The sequence below is a fragment of the Oncorhynchus masou genome, chromosome 29 (assembly GCF_036934945.1).
Source record: "Oncorhynchus masou masou isolate Uvic2021 chromosome 29, UVic_Omas_1.1, whole genome shotgun sequence".
Taxonomy (NCBI): Eukaryota; Metazoa; Chordata; class Actinopteri; order Salmoniformes; family Salmonidae; genus Oncorhynchus; species Oncorhynchus masou.
The window spans coordinates 93,951,246-93,974,297 of NC_088240.1; the positions used below are offsets into that span (position 1 = coordinate 93,951,246).

General features: G+C 46.3%; 1 protein-coding gene across 1 annotated transcript in view; it reads left to right on the plus strand.

Moving 5' to 3' along the window:
* The first annotated feature begins 4,759 nt into the window (after window positions 1–4,759).
* Window positions 4,760–23,052, plus strand: part of stt3b (STT3 oligosaccharyltransferase complex catalytic subunit B) — a 101,199-nt gene continuing 82,906 nt past the window's right edge. Inside the window, exon 1 of the mRNA XM_064946893.1 lies at window positions 4,760–5,341. Within this exon, the coding sequence (XP_064802965.1) occupies window positions 5,073–5,341 (269 nt within the window). The 5' untranslated portion in view covers window positions 4,760–5,072. The remainder of the gene's footprint in view (window positions 5,342–23,052) is intronic.

The window sequence follows — 23,052 nt, forward strand, 5'->3', positions numbered from 1 at the left end:
TCAACCGCAGTAGAACCTCCGGTTCCTCCTCAACCGCAGTAGAACCTCCAGTTCATTTTATTGCAGTAATATCAAATAGACATGTGCAATAACCTAGTCCTGTATGGGTAATAACCTAATCCTGATTAACTAGTCCTGTATGGGTATTAGTCTAGTCCTGATAAACTAGTCCTGTATGGGTAATAACCTAGTCCTGATAAACTAGTCCTGTATGGGTAATAACCTAGTCCAGATAAACTAGTCCTGTATGGGTATTAGTCTAATCCAGATAAACTAGTCCTGTATGGGTAATAACCTAGTCCTGATAAACTAGTCCTGTATGGGTATTAGTCTAATCCTGATTAACTAGTCCTGTATGGGTATTAGTCTACTCCTGATTAACTAGTCCTGTATGGGTAATAACCTAGTCCTGATAAACTAGTCCTGTATGGGTATTAGTCTAGTCCAGATAAACTAGTCCTGTATGGGTAATAACCTAGTCCTGATAAACTAGTCCTGTATGGGTAATAACCTAGTCCAGATAAACTAGTCCTGTATGGGTAATAACCTAGTCCAGATAAACTAGTCCTGTATGGGTAATAACCTAGTCCAGATAAACTAGTCCTGTATGGGTAATAACCTAGTCCAGATAAACTAGTCCTGTATGGGTAATAACCTAGTCCTGATAAACTAGTCCTGTATGGGTAATAACCTAGTCCTGATAAACTAGTCCTGTATGGGTAATAACCTAGTCTTGATAAACTAGTCCTGTATGGGTAATAACCTAGTCCTGATAAACTAGTCCTGTATGGGTAATAACCTAGTCCTGATAAACTAGTCCTGTATGGGTAATAACCTAGTCCAGATAAACTAGTCCTGTATGGGTAATAACCTAGTCCTGATAAACTAGTCCTGTATGGGTATTAGTCTAATCCAGATAAACTAGTCCTGTATGGGTAATAACCTAGTCCTGATAAACTAGTCCTGTATGGGTAATAACCTAGTCCAGATAAACTAGTCCTGTATGGGTAATAACCTAGTCCTGATAAACTAGTCCTGTATGGGTAATAACCTAGTCCAGATAAACTAGTCCTGTATGGGTAATAACCTAGTCCTGATAAACTAGTCCTGTATGGGTATTAGTCTAGTCCTGATAAACTAGTCCTGTATGGGTATTAGTCTACTCCTGATAAACTAGTCCTGTATGGGTAATAACCTAGTCCAGATAAACTAGTCCTGTATGGGTAATAACCTAATCCTGATTAACTAGTCCTGTATGGGTATTAGTCTAGTCCTGATAAACTAGTCCTGTATGGGTAATAACCTAGTCCTGATAAACTAGTCCTGTATGGGTATTAGTCTAATCCAGATAAACTAGTCCTGTATGGGTAATAACCTAGTCCTGATAAACTAGTCCTGTATGGGTATTAGTCTAATCCTGATTAACTAGTCCTGTATGGGTATTAGTCTACTCCTGATTAACTAGTCCTGTATGGGTAATAACCTAGTCCTGATAAACTAGTCCTGTATGGGTATTAGTCTAGTCCAGATAAACTAGTCCTGTATGGGTAATAACCTAGTCCTGATAAACTAGTCCTGTATGGGTATTAGTCTAGTCCAGATAAACTAGTCCTGTATGGGTAATAACCTAGTCCAGATAAACTAGTCCTGTATGGGTAATAACCTAGTCCAGATAAACTAGTCCTGTATGGGTAATAACCTAGTCCAGATAAACTAGTCCTGTATGGGTAATAACCTAGTCCTGATAAACTAGTCCTGTATGGGTAATAACCTAGTCCTGATAAACTAGTCCTGTATGGGTAATAACCTAGTCTTGATAAACTAGTCCTGTATGGGTAATAACCTAGTCCTGATAAACTAGTCCTGTATGGGTAATAACCTAGTCCTGATAAACTAGTCCTGTATGGGTAATAACCTAGTCCAGATAAACTAGTCCTGTATGGGTAATAACCTAGTCCTGATAAACTAGTCCTGTATGGGTATTAGTCTAATCCAGATAAACTAGTCCTGTATGGGTATTAGTCTAATCCAGATAAACTAGTCCTGTATGGGTAATAACCTAGTCCAGATTAACTAGTCCTGTATGGGTAATAACCTAGTCCTGATAAACTAGTCCTGTATGGGTAATAACCTAGTCCAGATAAACTAGTCCTGTATGGGTAATAACCTAGTCCTGATAAACTAGTCCTGTATGGGTAATAACCTAGTCCAGATAAACTAGTCCTGTATGGGTAATAACCTAGTCCTGATAAACTAGTCCTGTATGGGTATTAGTCTAATCCAGATAAACTAGTCCTGTATGGGTAATAACCTAGTCCAGATAAACTAGTCCTGTATGGGTAATAACCTAGTCCTGATAAACTAGTCCTGTATGGGTAATAACCTAGTCCAGATAAACTAGTCCTGTATGGGTAATAACCTAGTCCAGATAAACTAGTCCTGTATGGGTAATAACCTAGTCCTGATAAACTAGTCCTGTATGGGTAATAACCTAGTCCAGATAAACTAGTCCTGTATGGGTAATAACCTAGTCCTGATAAACTAGTCCTGTATGGGTAATAACCTAGTCCTGATAAACTAGTCCTGTATGGGTAATAACCTAGTCTTGATAAACTAGTCCTGTATGGGTAATAACCTAGTCCTGATAAACTAGTCCTGTATGGGTAATAACCTAGTCCTGATAAACTAGTCCTGTATGGGTAATAACCTAGTCCAGATAAACTAGTCCTGTATGGGTAATAACCTAGTCCTGATAAACTAGTCCTGTATGGGTATTAGTCTAATCCAGATAAACTAGTCCTGTATGGGTATTAGTCTAATCCAGATAAACTAGTCCTGTATGGGTAATAACCTAGTCCAGATTAACTAGTCCTGTATGGGTAATAACCTAGTCCTGATAAACTAGTCCTGTATGGGTAATAACCTAGTCCAGATAAACTAGTCCTGTATGGGTAATAACCTAGTCCTGATAAACTAGTCCTGTATGGGTAATAACCTAGTCCAGATAAACTAGTCCTGTATGGGTAATAACCTAGTCCTGATAAACTAGTCCTGTATGGGTATTAGTCTAATCCAGATAAACTAGTCCTGTATGGGTAATAACCTAGTCCAGATAAACTAGTCCTGTATGGGTAATAACCTAGTCCTGATAAACTAGTCCTGTATGGGTAATAACCTAGTCCAGATAAACTAGTCCTGTATGGGTAATAACCTAGTCCAGATAAACTAGTCCTGTATGGGTAATAACCTAGTCCTGATAAACTAGTCCTGTATGGGTAATAACCTAGTCCAGATAAACTAGTCCTGTATGGGTAATAACCTAGTCCAGATAAACTAGTCCTGTATGGGTATTAGTCTACTCCTGATAAACTAGTCCTGTATGGGTAATAACCTAGTCCTGATAAACTAGTCCTGTATGGGTAATAACCTAGTCCTGATTAACTAGTCCTGTATGGGTAATAACCTAGTCCTGATAAACTAGTCCTGTATGGGTAATAACCTAGTCCTGATTAACTAGTCCTGTATGAGTAATAACCTAGTCCTGATAAACTAGTCCTGTATGGGTAATAACCTAGTCTTGATAAACTAGTCCTTTATGGGTATTAGTCTAATCCAGATAAACTAGTCCTGTATGGGTAATAACCTAGTCCAGATAAACTAGTCCTGTATGGGTAATAACCTAGTCCTGATAAACTAGTCCTGTATGGGTAATAACCTAGTCCAGATAAACTAGTCCTGTATGGGTAATAACCTAGTCCAGATAAACTAGTCCTGTATGGGTAATAACCTAGTCCTGATTAACTAGTCCTGTATGGGTAATAACCTAGTCCTGATAAACTAGTCCTGTATGGGTAATAACCTAGTCCTGATTAACTAGTCCTGTATGGGTAATAACCTAGTCCAGATAAACTAGTCCTGTATGGGTAATAACCTAGTCCTGATTAACTAGTCCTGTATGGGTAATAACCTATTCCTGATTAACTAGTCCTGTATGGGTAATAACCTAGTCCTGATAAACTAGTCCTGTATAGGTAATAACCTAGTCCAGATAAACTAGTCCTGTATGGGTAATAACCTAGACCTGATTAACTAGTCCTGTATGGGTATTAGTCTAATCCTGTACTCTGTTTTAGTGTGGCTGATGACTGACGTCACCGTGAGAATAGATGAAAACACAACATCAAATAATACAACAGAATAAAGCCACGTGACAATAACAGGTCTAATTCACCCTGTGTGTCTGTTATTAGTGTGATAAATCTATTCCCGACACGCTGTGGTGACTTCCTGTTTGCGTCATTCTCAGCAGGAGGATTGTTTTGAATGGAAGGAGGACAGTGGACAGCCTGAGCATTATACGGCTGGTATGTGGGCACTGGGCGGCAGCTGTTTGTAGCCAGGTCCTACTGTATCCTACTGAACCTACTGTACTTATTCACACGGTTGACGCTGCTGTGGTAAACTCTCTCGTGGCAGGCATGTTTCGCGGATTTCATTTATTTTATTGGCTTCTTCCGTGAACCCGACCCCGCGCTGTTGATAGCGGATTGGCTATCTTTTCATTCTGATATTATATCCTAGACATATGATTGGTGGACTTGCTAGTGCGCTATCCTCCTCAATGATGCTACGACTATCCGGTGTGAATCCCATCCCATTGGTTACTGTCCCTGTCAGTCTGTACACTCTCTCTTGTGATTGGTGTTATGACAGCGCCGTGGACCTGCCCAGTCGTACCCGTCTGGTTGTGAGAGGCTGAACTCTCTTCCTGGTCCTGCTGTCCACGGTGCGCCCGCCCTGACATCAACTTCCAAGGAGGAGCAGCTCGTTGGTTCGCGTGCGCTACTGCGGTACTGCAACCCCGGCTGCTATGTGACTCCATCGGGGGAACTTGGTTTGAATTAGCGGTCCGGTTATACCAAGGATAGGTTTCTGGTGCACCGTAGGTCATTGGAAGTGAAACGAGAGGTGCAGATAGGGTGTGAGGGTCTTCGACAGTGGAGCGTGGCAGCAGGAGGGTGATTTCTCTCGTTCCTATCAGATCTGCCTACAACCGGGGTCTGGCGTAGAATATGGCGGAACATCATTCTGTTTCCGATAGCAAGCATAAAGCTTCTGCTGCGAATATCGGAGCTTCTCTCTCCGGGAATGGACGGACCAGTCCAGCGGGGACCGTCGGTAGTAGTCCTACGGGGACTCTCTCCACCGGGATAGCTCAGCCGGCAGGGTGGCAGTCCTTACTCTCGTTTACCATCCTGTTTCTGGCCTGGCTTGCTGGTTTCAGTGCCAGGCTCTTCGCTGTCATCCGATTTGAGAGCATCATCCACGAGTTTGACCCTTGGTGAGTAAACAGTAACACGATCATTCACATCGATAAAGGAGAATGTAGACAACTACCGCGCTACTGGAAATATGCTGCTCTAACTGATTTCATGTTTGGCAACACAGCAGACAGAGCAGGGCATCATTTGTATAAACTCAGCCACGTATCCTATGTAGTAGTTCCAGTGTGACGATACATTGTAACAATAATTGTGTGCATGTCGGATCCGGAGCAGAGCGCGCGTCTTCATAAAGAGGACAATGGTGCGGTGTGAGTGACACAGCGGATTGAACCCGGAAACAAGAAGCAGCAGACTGAAGAGTAGCCTATAGCCGACCTAGCCTATCTATATGCATTTCCTCATTTATTATCCAACTGTTTGGCCAGATCTTACATAGCAACTAGACGTTTACAGTTAGCGGTTTCTTCCAGGATAGACTAATAATTGACAATTCGGCCATAGGCAGAAATATGCATTTTTTGACTTGTATAACATGACGATGTCTATAGGCTATAAATCAAATAACTGACACCTACCGTAGTGCACTACATGGGGAATTAGGGTGCCATTTGGGAGTCACTGAAGTCTGTAGGACTCTGTATTGCATGGGGTTTGACAGCTCTGACTTTTCAAATCAAATTTTATTTGTCACATACACATGGTTAGCAGATGTTAATGCGAGTGTAGCGAAATGCTTGTGCTTCCAGTTCCGACAATGCAGTAATAACCAACAAGTAATCTAACTAACAATTCCAAAACTACTGTCTTATACACAAGTGTAAGGGGATAAAGAATATGTACATAAGGATATATGAATGAGTGATGGTACAGAGCGGCATACGCAAGATACAGTAGATGGTATCGAGTACAGTATATACATATGAGATGAGTATGTAAACAAAGTGGCATAGTTAAAGTGGCTAGTGATACATGTATTACATAAGGATGCAGTAGATGATATAGAGTACAGTATATACGTATACATATGAGATGAATAATGTAGGGTATGTAAACATTATATAAGGTAGCATTGTTTAAAGTGGCTAGTGATATATTTTACATAATTTCCCATCAATTCCCATTATTAAAGTGGCTGGAGTTGAGTCAGTGTCAGTGTGTTGGCAGCAGCCACTCAATGTTAGTGGTGGCTGTTTAACAGTCTGATGGCCTTGAGATAGAAGCTGTTTTTCAGTCTCTCGGTCCCAGCTTTGATGTACCTGTACTGGCCTCGCCTTCTGGATGATAGCGGGGTGAACAGGCAGTGGCTCGGGTGGTTGTTGTCCTTGATGATCTTTATGGCCTTCCTGCAACATCGGGTGGTGTTGGTGTCCTGGAGGGCAGGTAGTTTGCCCCCGGTGATGCGTTGTGCAGACCTCACTACCCTCTGGAGAGCCTTACGGTTGTGGGCGGAGCAGTTGCCGTACCAGGCGGTGATACAGCCCGCCAGGATGCTCTCGATTGTGCATCTGTAGAAGTTTGTGAGTGCTTTTGGTGACAAGCCGAATTTCTTCAGCCTCCTGAGGTTGAAGAGGCGCTGCTGCGCCTTCTTCACGATGCTGTCTGTGTGAGTGGACCAATTCAGTTTGTCTGTGATGTGTATGCCGAGGAACTTAAACCTTACTACCCTCTCCACTACTGTTCCATCGATGTGGATAGGGGGGTGTTCCCTCTGCTGTTTCCTGAAGTCCACAATCATCTCCTTAGTTTTGTTGAGTGTGAGGTTATTTTCCTGACACCACACTCCGAGGGCCCTTACCTCCTCCCTGTAGGCCGTCTCGTCGTTGTTGGTAATCAAGCCGACCACTGTTGTGTCGTCCGCAAACGTGATGATTGAGTTGGAGGCGTGCTTGGAGGGTACTATGGTGTTAAATGCCGAGCTGTAGTCGATGAACAGCATTCTCACATAGGTATTCCTCTTGTCCAGATGGGTTATGGCAGTGTGCAGTGTGGTTGAGATTGCATTGTCTGTGGACCTATTTGGGCGGTAAGCAAATTGGAGTGGGTCTAGGGTGTCAGGTAGGGTGGAGGTGATTTGGTCCTTGACTAGTCTCTCAAAGCACTTCATGATGACGGAAGTGAGTGCTACGGGGCGGTAGTCGTTTAGCTCAGTTACCTTTTGCTTCAAGACGAGTGGGGAAACAGTCTGTTAGTGAGAGGAGAATAATGAATTTAGTCTATGACTATTGGCATTACGATAGGAATTGTGCCTATTTGATGAGACTGAATGGATTTTCTAACTGTAGAACCTGTTGTGGAGAACTAGGAAATCGTCAGTCAGACCAATACCTCCTTCTCCTCTGAGGGGAGGAGGTGTGAGAGGAGACAGTATCCGAGGAGACAGTGTGAGAGGAGACAGTCTGAGAGGAGACAGTCTGAGAGGAGACAGTATCCGAGGAGACAGTATCCGAGGAGACAGTATCCGAGGAGACAGTGTGAAAGGAGACAGTGTGAAAGGAGACAGTCTGAGAGGAGACAGTCTGAGAGGAGACAGTGTGAGAGGAGACAGTATGACAAGAGACAGTCTGACAGGAGACAGTCTGAGAGGCTATTGCCCAGCTAAAGCCAGTATTGCATCATCTGTTGACAGTGTTGGTGTTATTGTATAATGACACTATGGAATTAAAATTGTTTCATATCAACTGTTTGATGCAGGTAAGATCAAGACTAAAGGAAAATACAAATTACGTTCTCTCCAGAACCTGTTCTGATACACCTGTATTACACCTGTATTATACCTGTATCACACGTGTATCATACCTGTTTCACACCTGTATTACACCTGTATTATACCTGCATTACACCTGTATCACACCTGTATTATACCTGTATCACACCTGTATCACACCTGTATTACACCTGTATCACACCTGTATCACACCTGTATCACACCTGTATTACACCTGCATTACACCTGTATCACACCTGTATTATACCTGTATCACACCTGTATCACACCTGTATCATACCTGTATCACACCTGTATTACACCTGTATTATACCTGCATTACACCTGTATTACACCTGTATTATACCTGCATTACACCTGTATCATACCTGTATTATACCTGTATCATACCTGTATCACACCTGTATTACACCTGTATCATACCTGCATTACACCTGTATCACACCTGTATTATACCTGTATCACACCTGTATCATACCTGTATCACACCTGTATTACACCTGTATCACACCTGCATTACACCTGTATCACACCTGTATCATACCTGTATCACACCTGTATTACACCTGTATTATACCTGCATTACACCTGTATTATACCTGCATTACACCTGTATCACACCTGTATCATACCTGTATCACACCTGTATTACACCTGTATTATACCTGCATTACACCTGTATCACACCTGTATCATACCTGTATCACACCTGTATCATACCTGTATCACACCTGTATTACACCTGTATTATACCTGTATCACACCTGTATCACACCTGTATTACACCTGTATTATACCTGCATTACACCTGTATTACACCTGTATCACACCTGTATTACACCTGTATCACACCTGTATTATACCTGTATTATACCTGCATTACACCTGTATTACACCTGTATTACATCTGTATCACACCTGTATTATACCTGTATCACACCTGTATTATACCTGCATTACACCTGTATCACACCTGTATTACACCTGCATTACACCTGTATCACACCTGTAGTATACCTGCATTACACTTTTATTACACCTGCATCACACCTGTATTACACCTGTATTACACCTGCATTACACCTGTATCACACCTGTATTACACCTGTATTATACCTGCATAACACCTGTATCACACCTGCATCACACCTGTATCACACCTGCATTAAACCTGTATCACACCTGTATTACACCTGCATTACACCTGTATTACACCTGCATTACACCTGTATTACACCTGCATTACACCTGCATTACACCTGTATTACTATGGGAACCAACCTACACTACACAGAGGACCTCACATGCATATTGTAATCTTTTAGTTAGGTTGGAATTGGACACAAAGAAACATATTACTACATAGTAGATGTGGTGATTGTTTTAACCTTTGGTGCTGTGTGTCCTCCTCTTCACCAGAGATCCTCTGGTGTTGCCTGCTGACTGACTAACAGACAGAGAGGATACATAGTGGACGAGCATCACCGTTTCCCTGTTTCTGGTGTCTGTAATGCTGTTTAATGAAGACATGTAGGACCCAGGTCCTCTTGTTCCTTCGGAGAGGACATCTGAACGGAACCTCTGAATACCCAGACAGCGGTGGGGGCTGTGGTTTTAATTATAGCGAACCAAAGTAGAAGACAACTGGAGCGTTTTGTTGTTGCAGACTCTGAAAAGTCCAGACACCAGGCGAGAGAAGCAGCATAAGTCTAGCCTGATTTGAGAGCCCATGGGGGCGTACCAAATAGACATGGTGGTGGGTTAGTGTTCCAGTCAGACATGTTGGTAGGTTAGTGTTCTATTCAGACATGTTGGTGGGTTAGTGTTCCAGTCAGACAACATGTTGGTAGGGTAGTGTTCTAGTCAGACATGGTGGTGGGTTAGTGTTCTAGTCAGACATGGTGGTGGGTTAGTGTTCTAGTCAGAAATGGTGGTGGGTTAGTGTTCCAGTCAGACATGGTGGTGGGTTAGTGTTCTAGTCAGACATGGTGGTGGGTTAGTGTTCTAGTCAGACATGGTGGTGGGTTAGTGTTCTAGTCAGACAACATGTTGGTGGGTTAGTGTTCCAGTCAGACATGTTGGTGGGTTAGTGTTCCAGTCAGACAACATGTTGGTGGGTTAGTGTTCCAGTCAGACAACATGTTGGTGGGTTAGTGTTCCAGTCAGACATGGTGGTGGGTTAGTGTTCTAGTCAGACAACATGTTGGTGGGTTAGTGTTCCAGTCAGACAACATGTCGGTGGGTTAGTGTTCCAGTCAGACAACATGGTGGTGGGTTAGTGTTCTAGTCAGACATGGTGGTGGGTTAGTGTTCTAGTCAGACATGGTGGTGGGTTAGTGTTCTAGTCAGACATGGTGGTGGGTTAGTGTTCTAGTCAGACATGGTGGTGGGTTAGTGTTCTAGTCAGACATGGTGGTGGGTTAGTGTTCTAGTCAGACATGGTGGTGGGTTAGTGTTCTAGTCAGACATGGTGGTGGGTTAGTGTTCTAGTCAGACAACATGTTGGTGGGTTAGTGTTCCAGTCAGACATGTTGGTGTGTTAGTGTTCCAGTCAGACAACATGTTGGTGGGTTAGTGTTCCAGTCAGACAACATGTTGGTGGGTTAGTGTTCCAGTCAGACAACATGTTGGTGGGTTAGTGTTCCAGTCAGACAACATGTTGGTGTGTTAGTGTTCCAGTCAGACAACATGTTGGTGGGTTAGTGTTCCAGTCAGACAACATGTTGGTGGGTTAGTGTTCCAGTCAGACATGATGGTGGGTTAGTGTTCTAGTCAGACAACATGTTGGTGGGTTAGTGTTCCAGTCAGACAACATGTTGGTGGGTTAGTGTTCTAGTCAGACATGGTGGTGGGTTAGTGTTCTAGTCAGACATGGTGGTGGGTTAGTGTTCTAGTCAGACATGTTGGTGGGTTAGTGTTCCAGTCAGACATGTTGGTGGGTTAGTGTTCCAGTCAGACATGTTGGTGGGTTAGTGTTCCAGTCAGACATGTTGGTGGGTTAGTGTTCCAGTCAGACAACATGTTGGTGGGTTAGTGTTCCAGTCAGACAACATGTTGGTGGGTTAGTGTTCCAGTCAGACATGATGGTGGGTTAGTGTTCCAGTCAGACATGGTGGTGGGTTAGTGTTCTAGTCAGACATGTTGGTGGGTTAGTGTTCCAGTCAGACATGTTGGTGGGTTAGTGTTCCAGTCAGACATGTTGGTGGGTTAGTGTTCCAGTCAGACAACATGTTGGTGGGTTAGTGTTCCAGTCAGACAACATGTTGGTGGGTTAGTGTTCCAGTCAGACATGATGGTGGGTTAGTGTTCCAGTCAGACATGGTGGTGGGTTAGTGTTCTAGTCAGACATGTTGGTGGGTTAGTGTTCCAGTCAGACAACATGTTGGTGGGTTAGTGTTCCAGTCAGACAACATGTTGGTGGGTTAGTGTTCCAGTCAGACATGTTGGTGGGTTAGTGTTCCAGTCAGACATGTTGGAGGGTTAGTGTTCTAGTCAGACAACATGTTGGTGGGTTAGTGTTCCAGTCAGACAACATGTTGGTGGGTTAGTGTTCCAGTCAGACAACATGTTGGTGGGTTAGTGTTCCAGTCAGACATGTTGGTGGGTTAGTGTTCCTGTCAGACAACATGTTGGTGGGTTAGTGTTCCAGTCAGACATGTTGGTGGGTTAGTGTTCCAGTCAGACATGTTGGTGGGTTAGTGTTCCAGTCAGACATGTTGGTGGGTTAGTGTTCCAGTCAGACAACATGTTGGTGGGTTAGTGTTCCAGTCAGACAACATGTTGGTGGGTTAGTGTTCCAGTCAGACATGATGGTGGGTTAGTGTTCCAGTCAGACATGGTGGTGGGTTAGTGTTCTAGTCAGACATGTTGGTGGGTTAGTGTTCCAGTCAGACAACATGTTGGTGGGTTAGTGTTCCAGTCAGACAACATGTTGGTGGGTTAGTGTTCCAGTCAGACATGTTGGTGGGTTAGTGTTCCAGTCAGACATGTTGGAGGGTTAGTGTTCTAGTCAGACAACATGTTGGTGGGTTAGTGTTCCAGTCAGACAACATGTTGGTGGGTTAGTGTTCCAGTCAGACAACATGTTGGTGGGTTAGTGTTCCAGTCAGACATGTTGGTGGGTTAGTGTTCCTGTCAGACAACATGTTGGTGGGTTAGTGTTCCAGTCAGACATGTTGGTGGGTCAGTGTTCCAGTCAGACATGTTGGTGGGTTAGTGTTCCAGTCAGACAACATGTTGGTGGGTTAGTGTTCCAGTCAGACAACATGTTGGTGGGTTAGTGTTCCAGTCAGACAACATGTTGGTGGGTTAGTGTTCCAGTCAGACAACATGTTGGTGGGTTAGTGTTCCAGTCAGACATGTTGGTGGGTTAGTGTTCCAGTCAGACATGTTGGAGGGTTAGTGTTCTAGTCAGACAACATGTTGGTGGGTTAGTGTTCCAGTCAGACAACATGTTGGTGGGTTAGTGTTCCAGTCAGACAACATGTTGGTGGGTTAGTGTTCCAGTCAGACATGTTGGTGGGTTAGTGTTCCAGTCAGACATGTTGGTGGGTTAGTGTTCCATAATGAATATGAATCTTTTCTAGAAACATGAGCTGGCTGAGGGGGGGGGACATTAGGAGGTTAACAGTGTTGACACAGAGCAGCTCCCGACTGAAACAACACTGACTGTGTTTGACCAGGTCCTCAATAAAGGTCAAATTCCAGGATGCCTGTGGTGTAGATGACATTATCCATCCATTATCCACTCATTATCCATCCGTTATCCACCCACTGTCTATCCACTATCCATCCACTATCCATCCATTGTCCATCCATTATCCACCCACTATCCTTACATTATCCATCCACTGTGTCCACCCACTATCTCTCCATTATCCATCCATTATCAATCCACTACCCATCCATTATCCCTCTACTATCCATCCACCATCCATCCATTATCCATCCACTACCCATCCACTATCCATCCACTAACCATCCATTATCCATCCACCATCCATTATCCATCCACTATCCACATCCACTAACTGTATATATATACTATAGTGTGGGCCAAGTGTATTGTTGGTATGATTTCCCATGGTTTTAGATATCAACGTTGAACCCTTGGGAAGGTGGGAGGAGTCTCCATTGACGGCGGGGTAGATAGACTGTCTGTTGAGTCTCGTGAGTGATACCCTGCTCCCTGTCCTCCCTGCAGTAGAAGTGTTGCTTCCCAAGTGGCCTTTAATTTCTCACAACAATTACTCCTCCAGCTGCTCTGTTTTCTCTAATTGAGGCTGGGACCGTCTATATAGGGAATAGGGTGCTATTTGGTCCTGATCTATAGTAGGGCACTATATAGGTTATAGGGTGCTATTTGGGATGATAACATCTGTTCTGTAGAGAGAGATGGAGAGAGAGAGATAGGCTGTTTGTATATAGAGCTGTGAGGGTGAACTCTGCTTTACCAGATGGCCTTTTCTCTCTCTCTCTCTCTCTCTCTCTCTCTCTCTCTCTCTCTCTCTCTCTCTCTCTCTCCCTCTCTCTCTCTCTCTCTCTCTCTCTCTCTCTTATTTATATATATATATAATCTCGCTCGCCTCTCTCTTTCTCACACTCTCATATTCTCGTCTCTTTCTTTGTCCTCATACCCTTGTTGTCAGGATTTGGCCAGGGTTGTTCCGGGTTTTTGTCAGTAGATGTCCCCATTGTGCTTTTTGTCCCTGTGTTTTTCCCTTGATCCCCATTATTGTTTGCACCTGTGTCTCGTTTCCCCTGATTGTATTTAAACCCTTTGTTTCCCTCAGTTCTGTGCTCTGTGTTTGTATGTTAGCACCCTGCCCTAGTGTTCTGTGTGCTCTTGTCGATTCCGGGTGAAGTTCTTGTGGTATTCTGTTTTTTGTTTTTGTTTATTTTTTGGTGAGTTTCTTTTGAGGTCTTTTTGTGTTTTTCCTACCACCTTTTGGATTTGCCATTTTTTGTATTTTAGGATTTTTTCTTTATTAAATACACCGTCTTAAGTACTGCTGTGTCTGCCTCATCTTCTGGGTTCTGCTGTCTATTCGTGGCTCAGTTGGTTAAGTGACTGTTTCTCACTCCGGAGACCCAGGTTCGAAACCGGGTCCTGACAGAAACACAGAGCCAAAAATGAACCCAGAGGCAGCCAGTTCCCAGGACCTTTTGCCACGCTGTCCCACCACCAGGAGACTGTCCAACGCCACGAAGTCGCCCTGGTTCAGCAAGAGGCCTTAATGGCTAGACATTCTCATCTTCTGTCGGAGATGCTGACTTCCATAAAGCAGATATCTGATCGACTTACCCCGGCAACGGTTCCCGTCCCAGTACCTCAGGTTCACGTACCCATGGCAGTTAACCCCCTGGCTGAACCTCGTCTTCCACCTCCCCAACGGTTCTCAGGTGATCCAAGTGCTTGTAAAGGCTTTCTCACTCAATGTTCTCTCTCCTTTGAGCTGCAACCTTCGTCGTTTCCCACCGACCGGTCTAAGATCGCATATATCATTAACCTGCTGTCGGAAAAAGCCCTGGCCTGGGCTACTGCTGTGTGGGATGCCCATAGTTCCTGCTGTGCCAGCTACTCTGCCTTTGCTGAGGAATTCAAACGAGTGTTTCAAGGCCCAAGCAGTGGTTCTGACTCAGCCAAACAGCTCCTGACTCTCCATCAAGGTTGGCGCAGCGTGACGGACTATGCCATCCAGTTCCGCACGGTGGCAGCAGCGAGTGGCTGGAACAACGAGGCGCTCACGGTGTGCTTTCTGAAAGGCCTTTCCGACACTATCCAAGATGAACTGGCCACTCGGGAACCACCGGACAATCTCGAGTCCCTGATCAAGTTGGCCTCACGCATTGACCAGCGTCTGAGAGAGAGAGAACTCAACTGTAGACCTCTAGCCCCTATCAGTCCCAGCTCCGAGTCCCCACCTTTATCATCGCTGGCTCCACCGGAACCCATGCAGATTGGACGCATCTCCCAGGCTGAGAGAGACCGCCGGATGAGGGAGCGACGCTGTCTATATTGCGGCAAACCGGGCCATTTCCGTTCCACGTGTCCCGGGCTCCAGGGAAACGCTCTGTCCCGTACAGACCGGGGGAACTGTAACGGGAAACATAACCTCCTCCCATCCGTCCAACTCCCGTCTGCTCATTCCAGTCACCCTCTCCTGGGACAACCACAAGCTTCACCTTCAAGCCTTGGTAGACTCTGGAGCCGCAGGTAACTTCATGGATGGTGTCTGGGCGAAGGAGAATGGCGTTCCCTCTGAACCTCTAAGTGACCCCATGAGGGTTACTACATTGGATGGAAGCCCTTTGGGATCTGGACTTGTCACTCATGTCACTACCTCCTTGAGACTTTCAGTTTCACAACACCAGGAATTGATGAACTTTCATTTGATCTCCTGTTCCGAGTTCCCTCTCGTCCTTGGATACCCCTGGCTTCACAGCCATAACCCTCACATCGACTGGTCTGTGGGCACTATCAAGCAGTGGGGTCCTACGTGCCAAGCTACTTGTATTTTCCAGAATTCCCGAGTTCTACTCCCGAGTCTTTAGAATCCATCGACCTGACCCGAGTTCCCGAGTGTTACCATGACCTCAAACTGGTGTTTAGCAAACAGAGGGCCACCATGCTACCACCCCATAGATCTTACGATTGCCCCATCGACCTGTTTCCGGGCACTTGCCCCCCAGGGGTCGGATCTTTTCCCTATCTCCACCCGAACGAGCTGCTATGGATACCTACATCAAGGACTCTCTGGAAGCAGGCCTCATGCGTCCATCAACCTCCCCGGCGGGTGCAGGGTTTTTCTTTGTGGCCAAGAAAGATGGTGGATTACGTCCTTGCATCGACTACCGGGGACTCAATGACATAACCGTCCGTAACCGTTACCCGCTACCCCTTATGGCCACAGCCTTCGAGCTGCTCCAGGAAGCAGTTGTTTTCACTAAGCTTGACCTGCGGAACGCATACCATCTTGTGCGGATCAGACCTGGTGACGAGTGGAAGACCGCTTTCAACACGCCTACTGGTCACTATGAATACTTGGTGATGCCCTTCGGCCTGACCAACGCCCCAGCGGTGTTCCAAGCACTCATAAACGATGTGCTTAGGGATATGCTTAACATATTTGTGTTCGTTTACTTGGATGACATCCTCATCTTTTCGAGCTCCCTTCAAGAACACACGAAGCATGTCAGACAAGTACTCAAACGCCTCCTGGACAGCCATCTGTACGTTAAGCCGGAAAAATGTGAATTCCATTCATCCCGAGTACAATTCCTGGGATTTGTAGTGGAACCCGGTCGAGTCCAAATGGACCCTAGGAAGGTAGGGGCGGTAGCGGATTGGCCCACCCCCAAATCCGTTAAGGATGTTCAGCGTTTCCTGGGCTTCACAAACTTTTACCGCAAGTTCATCAAGAACTTCAGTTTGGTGGCAGCTCCTCTCTCAGCTTTAACCAAAGGTGGCAATGCAAGGTTTGTGTGGGGAAGAGAAGCTGAGACGGCCTTCCAAGGACTCAAGCAGCGCGTCCTCTCTGCTCCCATCCTGATACTACCGACTACGGATGAACCATTTGTGGTGGAGGTAGACGCATCAGAGGTTGGTGTTGGAGCTGTCCTGTCTCAGAGGGGTGAAGACAAGAAGCTTCATCCGTGCGCTTTCTTCTCACACCGGCTTACCCCGACTGAGAGGAACTACGATGTGGGGGATCGTGAACTCCTAGCGGTTAAGATGGCATTGAAGGAATGGAGACACTGGCTCGAGGGGGCTTCTCACCCGTTTCAAGTGCTTACGGACCACAAAAATCTGGAGTATATCCAGCAGGCGAAGCGATTGAACTCTAGACAAGCTAGATGGTCTCTTTTCTTCAATCGATTCCAGTTTATCCTCACCTATCGGCCCGGGTCGAAGAATCTCAAACCGGATGCCCTGTCCCGAGTCTACGCTCCTGCCATTCGAGATGACACGGACATGCCTGTCCTTCCTGCTGCTAAGATTGTGGCTCCGATCTCGTGGCAAGTTGAGGATACCGTGAGACGTGCTCAAGCTAGCGAACCGGACCCTAAAGGAGGCCCTGCCAATCGGTTGTTTGTTCCCAAGGCAGTGAGGACTCAGGTCCTTCTGTGGGGGCACTCCTCTCGCCTCACCTGTCATCCGGGCGTAGGTCGCACCTTGGAGTTCATCCAGCGTAAGTTCTGGTGGCCTACCATAAGAGAAGACGTTGCCACTTTCGTCAATGCCTGCCCCGTGTGCTGCCAGGGCAAATCTTCTCACCTCCGCCCTCAAGGACTCCTTCACCCTTTACCTGTTCCCCACAGACCCTGGTCCCATATCTCATTGGACTTTATTACTGGACTTCCTCCATCCCATGGCAATACTACTATCCTAGTCATAATCGACAGGTTTTCAAAGGCGACCAGGTTCGTCCCTCTGACTAAGTTACCTTCTGCCAAGGAAACGGCTGAGTTGGTAATTAATCATGTGTTCCGAGTCTTCGGCATTCCTCAAGATGTGGTTTCTGACAGAGGTCCCCAGTTCGCCTCAAGGTTTTGGAAGGCCTTCTGCCAACTCATGGGGGCTTCTGCCAGTCTATCTTCAGGGTACCATCCGGAGTCCAACGGCCAAACAGAGAGGATGAATCAAGAGCTGGAAACCACCCTCCGATGTATGACTCGTGACAACCCGTCCACATGGTCATCCTTTATTGTTTGGGCCGAATACGCGCACAACACCTTGCGCTCCTCCTCCACTGGTATGTCCCCGCACGAGTGTCAGTTTGGCTATGCTCCTCCATTGTTCCCGGACCAGGAGGCAGAAGTCAGAGTGCCTTCAGCCTTGAGGTTCGTCAGACGCTGTCGGCTTATGTGGAGGAAGACCCGTCTTAATCTGATGCGTTCCTCACAGAGGTATCAACAACAAGCCAACAGACGTCGCCGTCCCGGGCCTACCCTGCGCCCCGGCCAGAGAGTCTGGCTTTCCACAAGAGACTTACCTCTACGGGTGGAGTCTCGCAAGCTGTCCCAAAAATACATCGGTCCCTTCAAGGTTGCCAGGAGAGTTAACCCAGTTTCTTATCGCCTACACTTACCCAGATCCCTTAAGATTAATCCCACATTTCATGTGTCATTGTTAAAACCTGTTGTTTTTTCTCCCCTTGTCCCGGCAGACAGACCTCCCCCTCCGCCTCGTGTCATTGGAGGCCAGCCGGCTTATACCGTCCACCGGATACTGGATTCCCGCCGGGTGCAGCGGTCCTGGCAGTATCTGGTGGACTGGGAAGGCTACGGTCCTGAGGAGCGCTCCTGGGTTCCTGCCAAAGACATCCTGGACCCTGACCTCATTCGTCAGTTCAGGGTCCTCCACCCTGAGAGGGCTGGTAGGAACGTCAGGAGCCGTTCCTAGGGGGGGGATTCTGTCAGGATTTGGCCAGGGTTGTTCCGGGTTTTTGTCAGTAGATGTCCCCATTGTGCTTTTTGTCCCTGTGTTTTTCCCTTGATCCCCATTATTGTTTGCACCTGTGTCTCGTTTCCCCTGATCCCTGATTGTATTTAAACCCTTTGTTTCCCTCAGTTCTGTGCTCTGTGTTTGTATGTTAGCACCCTGCCCTAGTGTTCTGTGTGCTCTTGTCGATTCCGGGTGAAGTTCTTGTGGTATTCTGTTTTTTGTTTTTGTTTATTTTTTGGTGAGTTTCTTTTGAGGTCTTTTTGTGTTTTTCCTACCACCTTTTGGATTTGCCATTTTTTGTATTTTAGGATTTTTTCTTTATTAAATACACCGTCTTAAGTACTGCTGTGTCTGCCTCATCTTCTGGGTTCTGCTGTCTATTCGTGGCTCAGTTGGTTAAGTGACTGTTTCTCACTCCGGAGACCCAGGTTCGAAACCGGGTCCTGACACTTGTCTCTCAATTCAATTCAAAGAGCTTTATTTGGATGGGAAACATATGTTTACGTTGCCAAAGGAAGTGAAGTAGATAATAAACACAAGTGAAATAAACAATAAAAATACAAATTAACAGTAAACATTACAGGCTGCTGGGTGCTGCAGACTGTTCTAGTGCCCGCGCCAATTTGTTGATATATATGATGAAGAGGGTGGGGCTTAAGCTGCATCCCTGTCTCACCCCACTGCCCTGTGGGGAGATGTGTGTTTTTTGCCAATTTAAACCTCACATTTGTTGTTTGTGTACATGGATTTTATAACGTTGATTTTTTTTCCCCAAAACCACCTTCCATCAATTTGTATAGCAGACCCTCATGCCAATATGAGTCAAAAGCTTTTTTGAAATCAACAAAGCATGAGAAGACCGCTTTTGTTGTGGTCTCTCTCTCTCTCTCTCTCTCAATTCAATTTTTTTTCAATTCAAGGGGCTTTATTGGCATGGGAAACATATGTTAACATTGCCAAAGCAAGTAAGGTATATAATATATAAAGTGAAATAAACAATAAAAATTAACAGTAGACATCACACATACAGAAGTTTCAAAACAATAAAGACATTACAAATGTCATATTATATATATATACAGTGTTTTTACAATGTGCAAATGGTAAAGGACACAAGATAAAATAAATAAGCATAGATATGTGTTGTATTTACAATGGTGCGTGTTCTTCACTGGTTGCCCTTTTCTCGTGGCAACAGGTCACAAATCTTGCTGCTCTGATGGCACACTGTGGAATTTCACCCAGTAGATATGGGAGTTTTTCAAAATTGGATTTGTTTTCGAATTCTTTGTGGATCTGTGTAATCTGAGGGAAATATGTCTCTCTAATATGGTCATACATTGGGCAGGAGGTTAGGAAGTGCAGCTCAGTTTCCACCTCATTTTGTGGGCAGTGAGCACATAGCCTGTCTTCCCTTGAGAGCCATGTCTGCCTACGGCGGCCTTTCTCAATAGCAAGGCTATGCTCGCTGAGTCTGTACATAGTCAAAGCTTTCCTTAATTTTGGGTCAGTCACAGTGGTCAGGTATTCTGCCGCTGTGTACTCTCTGTGTAGGGCCAAATAGCATTCTAGTTTGCTCTGTTTTTTTGTTAATTCTTTCCAATGTGTCAAGTAATTATCTTTTTGTTTTCTCATGATTTGGTTGGGTCTAATTGTGCTGCTGTCATGGGGCTCTGTAGGGTGTGTTTGTGAACAGAGCCCCAGGACCAGCTTGCTTGCTTAGGGGACTCTTCTCCAGGTTCATCTCTCTGTAGGTGATGGCTTTGTTGTGGAAGGTTTGGGAATCGCTTCCTTTTAGGTGGTTATAGAATTTAACTGCTCTTTTCTGGATTTTGATAATTAGTGGGTATCGGCCTAATTCTGCTCTGCATGCATTATTTGGTGTTCTACGTTGTACACTGAGGATATTTTTGCAGAATTCTGCGTGCAGAGTCTCAATTTGGTGTTTGTCCCATTTTGTGAAGTCTTGGTTGGTGAGCGGACCCCAGACCTCACAACCATAAAGGGCAATGGGCTCTATGACTGATTCAAGTATTTTTAGCCAAATCCTAATTGGTATGTTGAAATTTATGTTCCTTTTGATGGCATAGAATGCCCTTCTTGCCTTGTCTCTCAGATCGTTCACAGCTCTCTCTCTCTCTCTCCTCATGCCCTCGTCTCTCTCTCTCTCTCTCTTTTCTCATGCCCTCGTCTCTCTCTCTCTTTTCTCATGCCCTCGTCTCTCTCTCTCTCTCTTTTCTCATGCCCTCGTCTCTCTCTCTCTCTCTCTCTTTTCTCATGCCCTTGTCTCTCTCTCGCTGTCTCTCTATGTCTCTCTCTCTCTTTCTGTATCTCTCTGTCTCTCTTCATGCCATCACCTCTCTCTCTCTCTCTCTCCTCATGCCCTCGTCTCTCTCCTCATGCCCTCGTGTCTCTCTCTCTCTCTCTCTCCTCATGCCCTCGTCTCTCTCTCTCTCCTTATTTCTCTCTCTCACCCTAAGTGCTTCTCCCCTATCCTCCTTTATTGGGGAGAGAGGGATGGTCAGTCAGTCAGCCAGCCAGTTAGTCACACTGGACACACAGTGATGACATGATGCTGTGTTACATCTACCTAAAAAAGAATTCTGCTGGCTGGGGGCTTTACAGACCAGACAGTAGACCATGGACCCTCAGGCCTTGAGTTGGGGTCTTTACAGACCAGACAGTAGACCATGGACCCTCAGGCCTTGAGTTGGGGGCTTTATGGACCAGACAGTAGACCATGGACCCTCAGGCCTTGAGTTGGGGTCTTTATGGACCAGACAGTAGACCATGGACCCTCAGGCCTTGAGTTGGGGGCTTTACAGACCAGACAGTAGACCATGGACCCTCAGGCCTTGAGTTGGGGGCTTTATGGACCAGACAGTATACCATGGACCCTCAGGCCTTGAGTTGGGGGCTTTATGGACCAGACAGTAGACCATGGACCCTCAGGCCTTGAGTTGGGGGCTTTATGGACCAGACAGTAGACCATGGACCTTCAGGCCTTGAGTTGGGGGCTTTATGGACCAGACAGTAGACCATGGACCTTCAGGCCTTGAGTTGGGGTCTTTATGGACCAGACAGTAGACCATGGACCCTCAGGCCTTGAGTTGGGGGCTTTACAGACCAGACAGTAGACCATGGACCCTCAGGCCTTGAGTTGGGGGCTTTATGGACCAGACAGTAGACCATGGACCCTCAGGCCTTGAGTTGGGGTCTTTATGGACCAGACAGTAGACCATGGACCCTCAGGCCTTGAGTTGGGGGCTTTATGGACCAGACAGTAGACCATGGACCTTCAGGCCTTGAGTTGGGGTCTTTATGGACCAGACAGTAGACCATGGACCCTCAGGCCTTGAGTTGGGGGCTTTACAGACCAGACAGTAGACCATGGACCCTCAGGCCTTGAGTTGGGGGCTTTATGGACCAGACAGTAGACCATGGACCCTCAGGCCTTGAGTTGGGGTCTTTATGGACCAGACAGTAGACCATGGACCCTCAGGCCTTGAGTTGGGGGCTTTATGGACCAGACAGTAGACCATGGACCCTCAGGCCTTGAGTTGGGGGCTTTATGGACCAGACAGTAGACCATGGACCCTCAGGCCTTGAGTTGGGGTCTTTATGGGCCAGACAGTAGACCATGGACCCTCAGGCCTTGAGTTGGGGGCTTTATGGACCAGACAGTAGACCATGGACCCTCAGGCCTTGAGTTGGGGGCTTTATGGACCAGACAGTAGACCATGGACCCTCAGGCCTTGAGTTGGGGGCTTTATGGACCAGACAGTAGACCATGGACCCTCAGGCCTTGAGTTGGGGGCTTTATGGACCAGACAGTAGACCATGGACCCTCAGGCCTTGAGTTGGGGTCTTTATGGACCAGACAGTAGACCATGGACCCTCAGGCCTTGAGTTGGGGTCTTTATGGACCAGACAGTAGACCATGGACCCTCAGGCCTTGAGTTGGGGTCTTTATGGACCAGACAGTAGACCATGGACCCTCAGGCCTTGAGTTGGGGTCTTTATGGACCAGACAGTAGACCATGGACCCTCAGGCCTTGAGTTGGGGGCTTTATGGACCAGACAGTAGACCATGGACCCTCAGGCCTTGAGTTGGGGGCTTTATGGACCAGACAGTAGACCATGGACCCTCAGGCCTTGAGTTGGGGGCTTTATGGACCAGACAGTAGACCATGGACCCTCAGGCCTTGAGTTGGGGTCTTTACAGACCAGACAGTAGACCATGGACCCTCAGGCCTTGAGTTGGGGTCTTTACAGACCAGACAGTAGACCATGGACCCTCAGGCCTTGAGTTGGGGTCTTTATGGACCAGACAGTAGACCATGGACCCTCAGGCCTTGAGTTGGGGGCTTTATGGACCAGCCAGTAGACCATGGACCCTCAGGCCTTTAGTTGGGGGCTTTATGGACCAGACAGTAGACCATGGACCCTCAGGCCTTGAGTTGGGGGCTTTATGGACCAGACAGTAGACCATGGACCCTCAGGCCTTGAGTTGGGGGCTTTATGGACCAGACAGTAGACCATGGACCCTCAGGCCTTGAGTTGGGGTCTTTATGGACCAGACAGTAGACCATGGA